Below are 11,908 nucleotides of genomic sequence, written 5' to 3'. Positions count from 1 at the left end.
TCAAAGGTTTAATGAAACTAAACTTTTGAGTATTCTAATGAACGTGGAACCAAATCGGCTCTTCATTACACAATTTAAATAGCTGCTACCATAAAATACTTTTAAGTGTGCATATTAATTTCTTTGGTATATAATATCATAAATTTTTATTCTATGAGGATCTTTGGGTTCTGAAAGTCAGACTTACCCTCTTTTAGGAGGTCACCTTTTATGGAGGTAATATTATGTGGAGAAATCTTAATATATAAATTTTTTCTATATTATGAACTTCAGTTGAGAGAAAGGCCTCATTATTTGCTCTATAATCCCATGTAAACAATGACATTCTATTGTCCACTTAAGTTTTGCTATTTGTTTGAGGAATGGACTGCAATGATAGGATAAAATCTTTTTAAAGATGCAATTAATAAACAATTAACTTTTTATCTTTCAGCATTGGACTGCATATTGAGATTTATCAGCAGTTCTCTGAAGTTTCCATGTTTAGCTATTTGGGAGCCTCTTGAAATAGTCCTGTGCTCTCAGATTCAACATCTAACAGACATTGCCAACTAGCCTAGGAGAAGAGATATGGTCAACATATCAAGCATCTTTAAGGGCAGTTAATTCCAGTAGTTTACCACACTACCCAGGTATAGCTAAACCTGTGCTTACCATTGTCAAACAGTCAAGTGTTGCAGATAGCATCCCTTTTATATTATTGAAATTAAGAAAAAAGTGACTTGAGTCTATTGGAAATGCTCTGACTGATGTAGCCTGTAAATATATTTGAAGATGAGTACATTTGAAGAGGGTCCTGAGCCAGTAACAGTCGAGATTGTAAGCTCTGTCTTACTTACTGAGGACACAGATGGGAACATCATTCTTTGCCTTCAGAATGAACCTGAAGAAATGGAAAACCCTACTGACCCTCCAAATAAGAGGCCTTGTTTGTCCTCAGAAGGTGATGAGACTTATTACATGCAACCTGTTGCATTCCCACTACCAGAAATGGAACAGAGATTTGAGTTGGACACAACCACAGCCACAGAGGAGGCAGATGAAGAGATTACTGAAGGAACTATGATGCAGTTACATATTTTACAGGATGACAATCCAGATGAAGGAGTTCCCCTGGCTAATAAGGAAGAGTCAATCATTAACAAAGCATGGTTCACATGTAAAAGAGTTAAAGAGAATCTAGTCAAACAAGGACATACATGGAAGCAGGGGATGTGGTCCAAGGAAGAAACAGATATTTTGATGAGCAACATTGAACGTTACATGCAGGAACATGGAGTAGAGAATGCTGCAGAAATTATTTTTAAGATGTCAAAAGGTAAACGCAAAGATTTCTACAGATCTATATCATTGGGTCTGAATCGGCCTTTGTTTTCAGTTTATAGAAGAGTGGTACGAATGTACGATGACAGAAACCATGTGGGAAAGTACACGCCTGAAGAAATTGAGAAGCTCAAGGAGCTCTGGCAGCAGCATGGCAATGACTGGATAAAAATAGGTGCCGCCATGGGAAGAAGTCCATCTTCTGTGAAAGACCGATGCCGACTGATGAAACATCCTTGCAATGCGGGAAAATGGAGTGAAGAAGAAGAACAGATTCTTGCAGATGTGGTTCATGAATTGACATCCACTGCTGTGGGCGATAAAGTCACACAGGGTGTGTGTTGGGCATCTGTGGCTCAACGAGTAGGTACTCGCTCAGCAAAGCAGTGTCGTGCCAAATGGCTCAACTACCTGAACTGGAAACAGACTGGAGGCATTGCATGGAGCAGGAAAGATGAAATCACTCTCATCCACAGAGTAGCAGAACTTGATGTAGCTGATGAAAGTGAAATTCAATGGGATACCTTAGCTAAAGGATGGGAAAGTGTTCGGTCACCACAATGGCTGCGAAGTAAATGGTGGACCATGAAAAGGCAAATTACAAACCATAAGGACATTACATTCCCAGTTTTAATACAATGTCTTCAACAATTATATGAGAACCAAAATGCCAGCCTCATGTTTTGGGAGAATCAATCAGAATCTGAAGTGTCTGATAGCAACCCTGATAACAGTGTTCAACAAGTCCCCTTCGTAGTCGCGGGTGAAGAAGATGATAATGCATCAATCTGTGCAGTCCCGGTGACAGGATTACAAATTACACTCGAGGTCGTACCTGCCTCCTCATCAGACTACCAGACAACTATCGTTAACGCTGAAACAATAACTCTGCCCAGTGACTCACAATAGATACTTGAGATTATTCCTACTTTCCATTTATGTTTCATCCCCTCACCTTGCACCGACTCCCTTCAAATAAACTCAACTCAAGACCTTGTCTTAACTCTGACCACTAGTCCCACAGTAAGCCTGACAGCTCCTGCACCTTCTTCTCCTATCCCATTACATTTCATCTTTTATTCCCTGAACATCTATTAAACACTCCAATAAATGGCATATGGAGTGTTACATTCCAAGGATCACTAAAGTTGTTGAGGAAACTAAAATTGCTTTTTTCATCTCCCAAGCAGAATTGACAGCCAATATTGTTCTGATATTAATGGACTTGCAAATGAATTCAAGCAAACAATTTCCCTGACAGAATTCTTCAGCTAACTCTTCAGTTATCATTTAATGATGTCCATGTTTCTTAATTCAGAGACTGAAACAGCAGAGAGCGAATGAACTGTGCTGTGATTACCGCAGAAAATTCTGTGAGACTCACCATAAGAACAAGAATTTTCCTCTGATTTTTCCAGTGCTTGAATTACTGAGAATTGATTCTCTCACCATAGTAGAGCAAGTGCAATATACAAATGATGGCAAAACCATGCTTTCTGCCCCTTCATTACCTGGTATAATCAAGGCATGGGGTTTTAACAGGCACTGTACCTGTCTTGCCTTTCACAACACTAATAAGTCCTATAATCTAGAAACAGCAAAGATCAAACACCATTGCTACCTCTTTGGGCAACCCTGTTTCTATAGACTTAAATGATATTGTACTTACTTAACTATTACTACCTTACTGTTAGAAACAAGAAAAATGTCAGAGAAGTGTTATTGTATTTGAAGAGGAACATAAGCAATTACTAAGAGATTTTACATTCTAGTCTCCTGACTCACATAGCTACAGTGGGTTAGTTATAAACATAAAGACTATATTTTTTTTTACTATTTCAGTACATCTGAGACCCAGTTTTATGACAGTGTGTAAATGAATGAATGATGATAAGTATAATTGCAGATATTTGTGTGTTGAATGTCACAAAGAGGGAATTTTTTCACCTCATCTTCTGGAAAGTTTTCAGGTCACCAAAGATTAACTGCAGTAATACTCATGTCTATAGATCAGTCATGGTATTTGATCAAGAATCCATGAGGTTTAAGTACTTTTCAAACTAGTCCTAACTGTTCAGTGCTTATTGGCTATAAATATAGGGAAGAGATTTTGGACTTGACTTGGTGGTAGTGGCTCTGTTTAGCTCTGCAAGCAGATGCAGCTGACTTGTCAGAAAAAACTAGAAAGTAAGTAACGAAAATTTATAATTTTGTTTTTCTTAAATGGAGTATGAATTTGTAACCAAACCCACTAGTATCGAAGAGGATTTCACCTCTTATCTAATATCATTTATCAGTTATAGTTAGTATGCTGTATTGAAATTAAATGGGAAAAGATACACATTGCGGTTAACTGACAACCTGAAATTTTATTACATGCTGTTCTTCCTATGCCACATACACAGAAATATATTTAAGAAAGTTTATTTTTATCTTGGCTGAGAGAGAGTTTGTACTGTACCCTCATCAGACAATGTGCTTCACGAATGGTAATTTTAAAGACAAAATTTCCATCTGTAATAAAAGAAACAGACCAATGATCATTCCCAATAGTTATGCCTAAAAAGACTTCTAGGTTCTTCCTGACAATCTTCCCGCTATCAAAGTCCACTGAAAGTATAGTTATGTAATTTCACTAACTAATTCACATCAAGAAGAACAAAAAGCATAAGAAATGTTGGTTTATTAAGGAACTGTTTGTGAGTGTTCAGGTCAAGAATAAAACTATCTGCCTTACAATGCAAAAGGTTAAGATACTTATTTTCTGTGTTTGCTGAAAATTTCTTTTTGCATAAAATGTATTTAGAACAATGTTCTGGAATTCTTGCAGAGTAAGTCAAACATGGTGATCTTTCACAAGTCAAACAAAACGCTAAGTCAGTACTGGATTGTCATAGAGATACCTATAACTTATTGAGTCAGTATTTGAGGGCAGTGTCTGTAAAGGAAGATGAAGCAAATGGAGAAGTCTCCTCCCCTATACTCCACAAGCAATGCATTGATTCTAAAACCATTGCTATATACTATAGGATAACTTAGAGTGGGGCATGCCCTGATCTCAACAAATGTATTGCTTTATAGTATAAAAAGATAATAATTTTAACCATGTGTATCCCTGGAACTTTTCTCCTAACTTTTATCTTCTCTGAAGCAAATGAAAATTCCTTTATTATATCCTTATATTTATATTTTTCTTCTCCCCAGTCTCTCTCTCTCTCTCTCTCTCTCTCTCTCTCTCTCTCTCTCTCTCTCTCTCTCTCTCTCTTTCTATCTTCATTGTTTTAGCTGGCATGTTTGTTTAATTGTGTTTCATCTGGGTTTCTTGGGATCCCGACTCCCTATCTATTTCTCATCTTTATGTGGCTTATTCTTTTTATATTACCTTTTCTCTTTAAAGACTTTATTTTTAAACTATTTTTTTATCATGGTCTATTCACACACACACACACACACACAGACAGACAGACACACACACTGTTGGTTATAGAATGAATACAGATTAATGTGGCTGCAACAGACCTGAAATGCTTCTTAATTGATTTAAACAATGTCTGTATTGATAGGTAATGAACCAAAAGAAGGAGCAGTTGGTAAAAACTTTTGGTATCAGGTTTCAGAGTAATGCTGCAAAATCCAAGGTGATAAGACTGAGCAATGTCCAGATATGTTAAAGCAGCGAGACTGCTACATTAATACATAGGACCTGAGCTGACTGGGTAAATTCCCCGTCCTTGATTCACACACCAGTTTTCAGATTCTAGACTCTGGGAAAGCCATGGCATTTCAATGTTACATATCCATTACTTAACGGGGTCCAGGATTGAGAGTTACACCCTTTCCTAAATCCAGTGTGTCCAATGTGTTCCTGGGACAAGATTCCTTGATACACTTTCAATATGCCCAAATACTTCCACAGTTCCAAGTCTCAACCATCATATAATCATAGGAATGAGTCGTTAATCAGTATGCTAAAAAGGTAGGGAATGAAAGATGTTGTAGTTTCTGGGGTTCAGTCATAATTTCTTGTCAAAGTGGAGTCAAACCTGTTTGTAAAATAGAGACTCAGAAGGCACTGCGCAGACTGAAAAAGCACTATTTTATATAATATGGAGTAACTTAGAGTGGGGAGTTTTATGATCTCAGAAAAAGTACTGTCTATTTCAAGTATTAGCCTGTGACCTATTCTGATATCCATAACTAGAGACCTGTTGTGAATAAGAGCAAAATGTTCTTGTGAAGTTGATGCAATCTAGAGGTTCAGGGATAGGAATCAGTTCTCTGCTAATTTGATAATTTAAAGGTAGGAAAGAAGTGTTGCTGGAAACTCTTAGCAGCCTTGGCAATGACATTGCATTATACTGGCGAAATTGGGGTCACTTTATATGCTTCCTAGTCTAACTAATAAAAATATTTTATAAAGGACTCCCAAGGACAGAGAAGAGACTCACACAGAATTTGATGAGAATTTATTGGTGACTTCAAAAAATCATCCCAGAGCAGACAAGGTGTAAATCTTACAGATATGAATTTATAGGAGGAGAGTGAATGAGAAAAGCTGGCATGGAGGTCAGGAACACAATGGCAGGCATCCAAAAGTTGGCAGTGAGGGAAACATTAGAAAAAGAGCACGGATGCTCAGCGTTATGAAGCATAAAGGTTTTGTCCAACATCTAAATAAAAAAGCACTGGGAGAAAATGAATTGTTATCATTCCCAGTAAGAACTCAGAAATGTAACGGAGCCAGGCAAACCTTTTGGTGACTCACAAACTTCACTGAGGGCCGGGAAACTGGGGAGGTAAAGTATAATATTGTCTTAAGGTGAACTCACCTTCCCAGGATTGGTCTCCTAGTCTGGTCCAGGATTTTCTCCATGTAGTAAACCTTAATGGGGAATACAAGTACCTGTCTCTACATAGAGGTAGAGTCAATTATTTACAAGATTAACAAGTGTAACACGTGTTCAACAATGTGTTATATTTCACAAAATATGCTAAAACTCTGAGCCTTTAAGAGGGAAATAATATAACCTCACACTAACTCTGTATGCCATAGGATGGTGTATTGTGAAGTGGCTCTTTTGTTCATTAAGAGGATTTACTTCTTCTTTCCTGAGCTCAATCCTGGTAAGATTCAGTGTACCTGCCCCCAAGGTTCTACCTGGATCATGGGGTAAAATTAAATAGAAAATTCCCTGCTGCTTTGGGAGACAACATTCAGAAGAGTAGCATATAAAATGTGTCCTATACCCATATGTGTAATGTCAATATCTTAAGGCTCTGAATTGCACAGAGCATGAGGCTTATGTTTTTATCAAACAAACAAAAAGCCTAACAAAAATAATGATTTTAAGTGCTCTTATGCTAGTCTGTTTCTTTATACAATTTAAATCTAACTGTAGTTTCTATTAGATTTTAATCTAAAGCTTTTACAACCTACATTCAGTACAACTGTAGTATCAGACCTTGTTAAATCAATACAACTATAGTGTAAAAATTTGAAATGTAAGCTAGAAATTTGGATCAGTGATTGATAACATTGGCTATTCTTCCAGAGGACACAGGCACAATTCACAGAAACATCATCGTAGCTCACAACTGTCTCTCACTCCAGTTATAGGAGATCTGACAACCTCTTCTGACTTCACCAGGCACCAGGCATAGACATACATGCAAGCAAAATACCCATACTCATATTTTTTAAAAACAGAATGTGTTCAATTTGACTCATTGTTTTAGCTGGCATGTTTGTTTAATTGTGTTTCATCTGGGTTTCTTGGGATCCCGACTCCCTATCTATTTCTCATCTTTATGTGGCTTATTCTTTTTATATTACCTTTTCTCTTTAAAGACTTTATTTTTAAACTATTTTTTTATCATGGTCTATTCTCTTTTTTTATTTCTTAAACCTATGCACATTTTAAACACACTGTAACCAGTTTAGAGGTTTAGTCCATCTGAACCTGCTTTACTGCATGTCTCTTGAGTTGTTCTTCTGCATGAGAAAAGTCCTTTTATTTCTTGACTTTGGAGACAGGTTTTTTTTTGTGTTACATGCCTGGCTGTCCTGCAACTTGCTTTGTAGACCAGGCTAGGTTTGAACTCACAGAGATCCACCTGCCTCTGCCTCATGAGTACTGGGATTAAAGCTGTACACCACCACTGCAGGCATAAGCAATGTCTTAACAGCTACACTAATGGTGGGTACTCTGCTGTGGCTTTGGCATCTGGCTCTGTCCCCTCCTTGGGTCTGTGAGAGCCAAGCCTAAGCCTGTATGTCCAGTCCATAGGTTTGTTGGGAACTGCATTCCATCTCCCCAGCTCCAGGAATAGGGTGCCTTGAACTGTGTCAGACATTTTTATTTAGTTTGCTATTTTTATGTAGTATGAAAAGGCTGTTCAAGTGCTCTGCTATATGGCAAAATTTTTAAGGAAACCATATCCATTTTTTTCTTTTCTTTTTGTGAAGTTTTCTTAGGCCTAATATGGAAATCCAGGTACCATATTGGGTGTCAAAATGTACCAGGCTTTTTCTTTTGGGCCACCAAAAATCTACAAAATCATGACACAGAGATTTATCATTAACTGAATGCTTGGCCTAGTTTAGGCATGTTTTTGGCTAGCTCTTTTAGCTTAAATTAAAATATTTCTCTTTATCTATCTTTGGCCTCAAGGCTTATTACCTTTCTTACTTCTGTATACCTTACTATGACTGCTTATCTGGCTGGCTAGCATCTGCCTGGCTTCTTGCCCCAGGTGTGTCTTTAATTTTCTCCTCCTTCTCTCCAGCCTAGCCTTCTCCTATTTGTTCTCTCTGCCCACCATCCCCACCTGCCCTTACTCTGCCCAAATATTGGCCATTTAGTTCTTTATTAGTCAAATCAGGTGTCTTAGTTAGGCAAGGTAAAACAGATTTTCATAATTAAACATATGCAACGTAAATAAAAGTTAACACATGTTTACACAGTTAAAGTAATATTCTGAAGCATAAACAAATATAACACATCTTTTCCCAGTTAAAGTAGTATTCCTTAACACTTCTTGCCCTCAGCAATGTATCCTAATGTCCTTTTTGTACTTGCATTCCAAGATCATTCATAATGGCAACATGGCATTGATGAGGCTCCACAGAAACAGACTGCAGTTTATAAACATCCCCTCTTTCTTTTGTTACTGTTTCTCTGGCAAGAATGTGAAGTCTGTTGACACTTGTCATGTTTATACGAGGTAAATCTCAATGTGCAGTCAGGTGCAGTCCCCTCCAGCCTGCTTGGAACCAGCTGATTTTTTAGAGACATCCACTATCATCTTAATTATCTGCTTGTATTCTCTACTCTACTTTCATGGCCTGGAATTAATAAACATTTGATGACCTTGGAGTCTCTCCACATGGCTGCCCTAGCCATATCTAGGGTTACACTTTGTGTACCTCAGCTTCTCCAAACATGAATTTGGTACCATGTTCTTTCCAAATATGGCAGCTTTCAGTCAGGTCACACAAAAATTCACAGTACTTCAAACAAAGGAATAGAAACAATTGCATGTTATTACTTGTTAGCATATAAATAATTTGTCTTTTGTAAGTTTTCTACCCTCTCCTGGCCAGCTATGTCTCTGGCAAATAAATTTATTTCTCTTTACTATTATTTCAAGACTGATTGTCACTCTTAGGAATAAGTGTTTTATGAGTTTAACTTTAAGATTTTAAGTTTAACTTTTGTATTTTTGAAATGATTTGCTAAGCTAACCTTATATTTGCCTGATTTTAGGATACTGAATTTTTGCGTTTCTGTGTTTTAGAACTGATTGAGTTTTCTTTATGGTTGTAGTCACAAAAGCTGTTTTCAAATTTAAAAATGAATACACAGTTTTGGGGCTACCATACAATGCCTGTCTGCCTTTCCTGTTAAGAATATACCATATAACCCCAAATCATTTAATGTATTTCCTAAATTTTCTCTTGAAGATGCAATTTGTATAGTATAGCATTCTTTAATTGGTTGATAAATTCACTTGCATCATAGAGATGAATGAAAAGAATTAATGGTTAAGTGACTAGAAGGGCCCCACTCATTGGCAATGAACTAGAGGCAATTAACTAATGCTAACAGTGGGAGAAATAGTCTTCCCCAGGATAAGCCCCCTAATTGTTTACCTAATACCAAGTGGTTAGCCATGATATGATATACATATAACTAACACTAAACAGACTACATTTATTATTATTATTTTCTTTGCTTCTACTTCTTATTACGATTTTGTCTGAAAGCTGACAATACGTATGCCACTGACTGAGGGATGTGTGTCTCAAAATTTTCAGTAACAAATAAACTACTGTGCCAATATCTAGGCTCCACCTCTCCCGAAGTCTCAGAGCCTTGATATAGTTCATCCATATGATTGTTTCATTGATGAAACCTGGATGATCATTAACCTAATTGCTACCAGAATCCTCATTTTCATCTGGAACCCCATCAGACTCATGTTGATTGCACATATTCATATCAGTGATCTTGGCTTCTAAACCCCCACCATACCCCCACCAAACCCCCAACATTTCAAGTTCTGATTTCATTATTATAGGTATTCTGTAGCAAATTCTGCAAAATTTCTCCAAAGTGATCCTCCAATATAGTTCAAAATAGTCTTTTGAATTTTACAGGAATAGAAGCCACAAGACCCCAGTTATTGACAGCATATTTCTGCTGGCCTTTTGATTCTATCACAAGTAATTACAAATGAAAAAGATTTACTTTTGGCTCATAGGTTTGAGTTCTTTTTTTATTTATTAGTTCAAGTTAGGGAACAAGCTTGTTTCACATGTAAGTCCCTTCTCCCTCTCCCTCCCCTCACCCCCTTCTCTCCTCCCCCACCCACACAACCTACCCCACACCCCATCCACCCAGGCAGGGTAAGGCCCTCAACCAGAGCTCTGCAGTATCCACCAAATCTTCCTCTGCTGGGCCTGGTTTAAGTTCTTAATCGATGGTCAAGCAGATCCATTCTTCACCTTATGGACAGGATGAGAAAAAGAGTAGAATTGAAGTCCCATTCTTTTACATAAAAGAAATCCCCACAAAACTAAGAGCTTGTGCACTAAACTTCCTTTATGTATTCTAATACCTCCCAGTGATGCCAGGTGGGGGACTCGGCATTTAATAGACGGCTTTTGATGAATGTTCCAAATCTAGACTACAGCATCACCTTCTAAGAGAAAAGCTATATTTGGCCTCAGCATTAGTAGTTCTATTCTATTCCATAAGAGGTGACTACAGGCTGGGTGGTGGTGGTGGTTTGCACCTTTAAACCCACCACTTCGGAGGCAGAAGCATGGAATCTGTGTGAGTTTGAGACCAGCCTGGTCTACAAGAGCTAGTTCCAGGACAGTCTCCAAAGCCACAGGGAAACCCTGCCTTGAAAACACCCCCACCCCCATCCCCCACCTCCCACCCCCACCACCACCCCTCAGCCCCCCCCAAAGTTAACTACAATAATGTGAAACTAGGAGAGGACATTAAGAGCCAGGAACCCTGAAATTATCTTAAAAGGCAGTTCCCATTAACTTGAAGATTTTTTGCTAATCTCTACCTTCCAAAGATTCTAGCACATCAACAATGGCTAATATCCAACCCTTTAAAATATGGATTTTTGGGGGGATATTTTCAGATGCAAATTATTGCAGAATCCTTACTCATTTCATTTTCTTTTCCAAATACTAATTTTGTCTTTCTAATTTCATTTTTAAAGTCACTATTAACAGTGAAATGAATAATACAAATTTTCGTGATGATCACCATTGATCACAAAATATTCCTTTATATTTTAACTGTTGCTAGAGATGATACACGTTCTGAAAATATGGTTTATAACAGTTACCTTTCTATGGGGCTTAATGAAGATTCAAAAAACATCATAAGCTCTCCAGTTGCCTCTCTTCATATGCAGGTATATCGTGGGTGAGAACAATGGATACAAGCTGCATTGTGAAAACATTTGACAAGGGCAATTGAAGACAACTGTTTTTGAAGAAAAAAAGTGCCTGTATGAAATGTCTAGTAGCATCTTAGTACTCTTTTAAAAGTTGAATACACTGCATTGCTTCACTTGTGACCTCAATTTTGATTGTCAAGTGAGGGGCATCTGGGTGTCTACCAACAGAAGAGTCAGAATCGTAAGACAAAAATGTACTGTAAAAACAGGTAAGTTGCTACTCATTACAAGTCATTTGAAGATTGTATCAGATTAGTTGGTCTTCAATAAGGTACTGGTTAAATATTTTGATGAATGATTGACAACACAATTGGACGAGTAGAAAGGAAATGTTAATATCAAGATAATCTTTAAACAACTTAAAATCACTGCAAATATAGGCACTCTTTCTCATGGTTTGAATGAAAATGCCCCCATAGGCTCATATGAATGTATGCTTGGTCCCCAGTTGGAGAGAATGTTTGGGAAGGATTACAGCATTAGGTGTTGAGGTTTCAAAGGCCTTTGACATTCATAGTTAGCCCTCTCTTTCTGATGATTGTGTCTCCGGTCATAAACTCTCAGCAACTGCTTCAGTGTCATGACTGCCTGCTCACAT

General features: G+C 37.6%; 1 protein-coding gene across 1 annotated transcript; it reads left to right on the top strand.

Moving 5' to 3' along the window:
- The first annotated feature begins 774 nt into the window (after positions 1-774).
- LOC100757486 (cyclin-D-binding Myb-like transcription factor 1) lies at positions 775-2,232 on the top strand. Its single transcript, XM_035449718.1, has one exon. It carries the CDS (start codon positions 775-777, stop codon positions 2,230-2,232), a length of 1,458 nt encoding a protein of 485 aa, XP_035305609.1.
- Positions 2,233-11,908: the final 9,676 nt, after the last annotated feature.

The sequence above is a fragment of the Cricetulus griseus genome, chromosome X (genome assembly GCF_003668045.3).
Source record: "Cricetulus griseus strain 17A/GY chromosome X, alternate assembly CriGri-PICRH-1.0, whole genome shotgun sequence".
Lineage (NCBI taxonomy): Eukaryota > Metazoa > Chordata > Mammalia > Rodentia > Cricetidae > Cricetulus > Cricetulus griseus.
The sequence above is the reverse complement of the archived record's forward strand: the minus strand, read 5'-3'. Positions and strand labels throughout refer to the sequence as shown.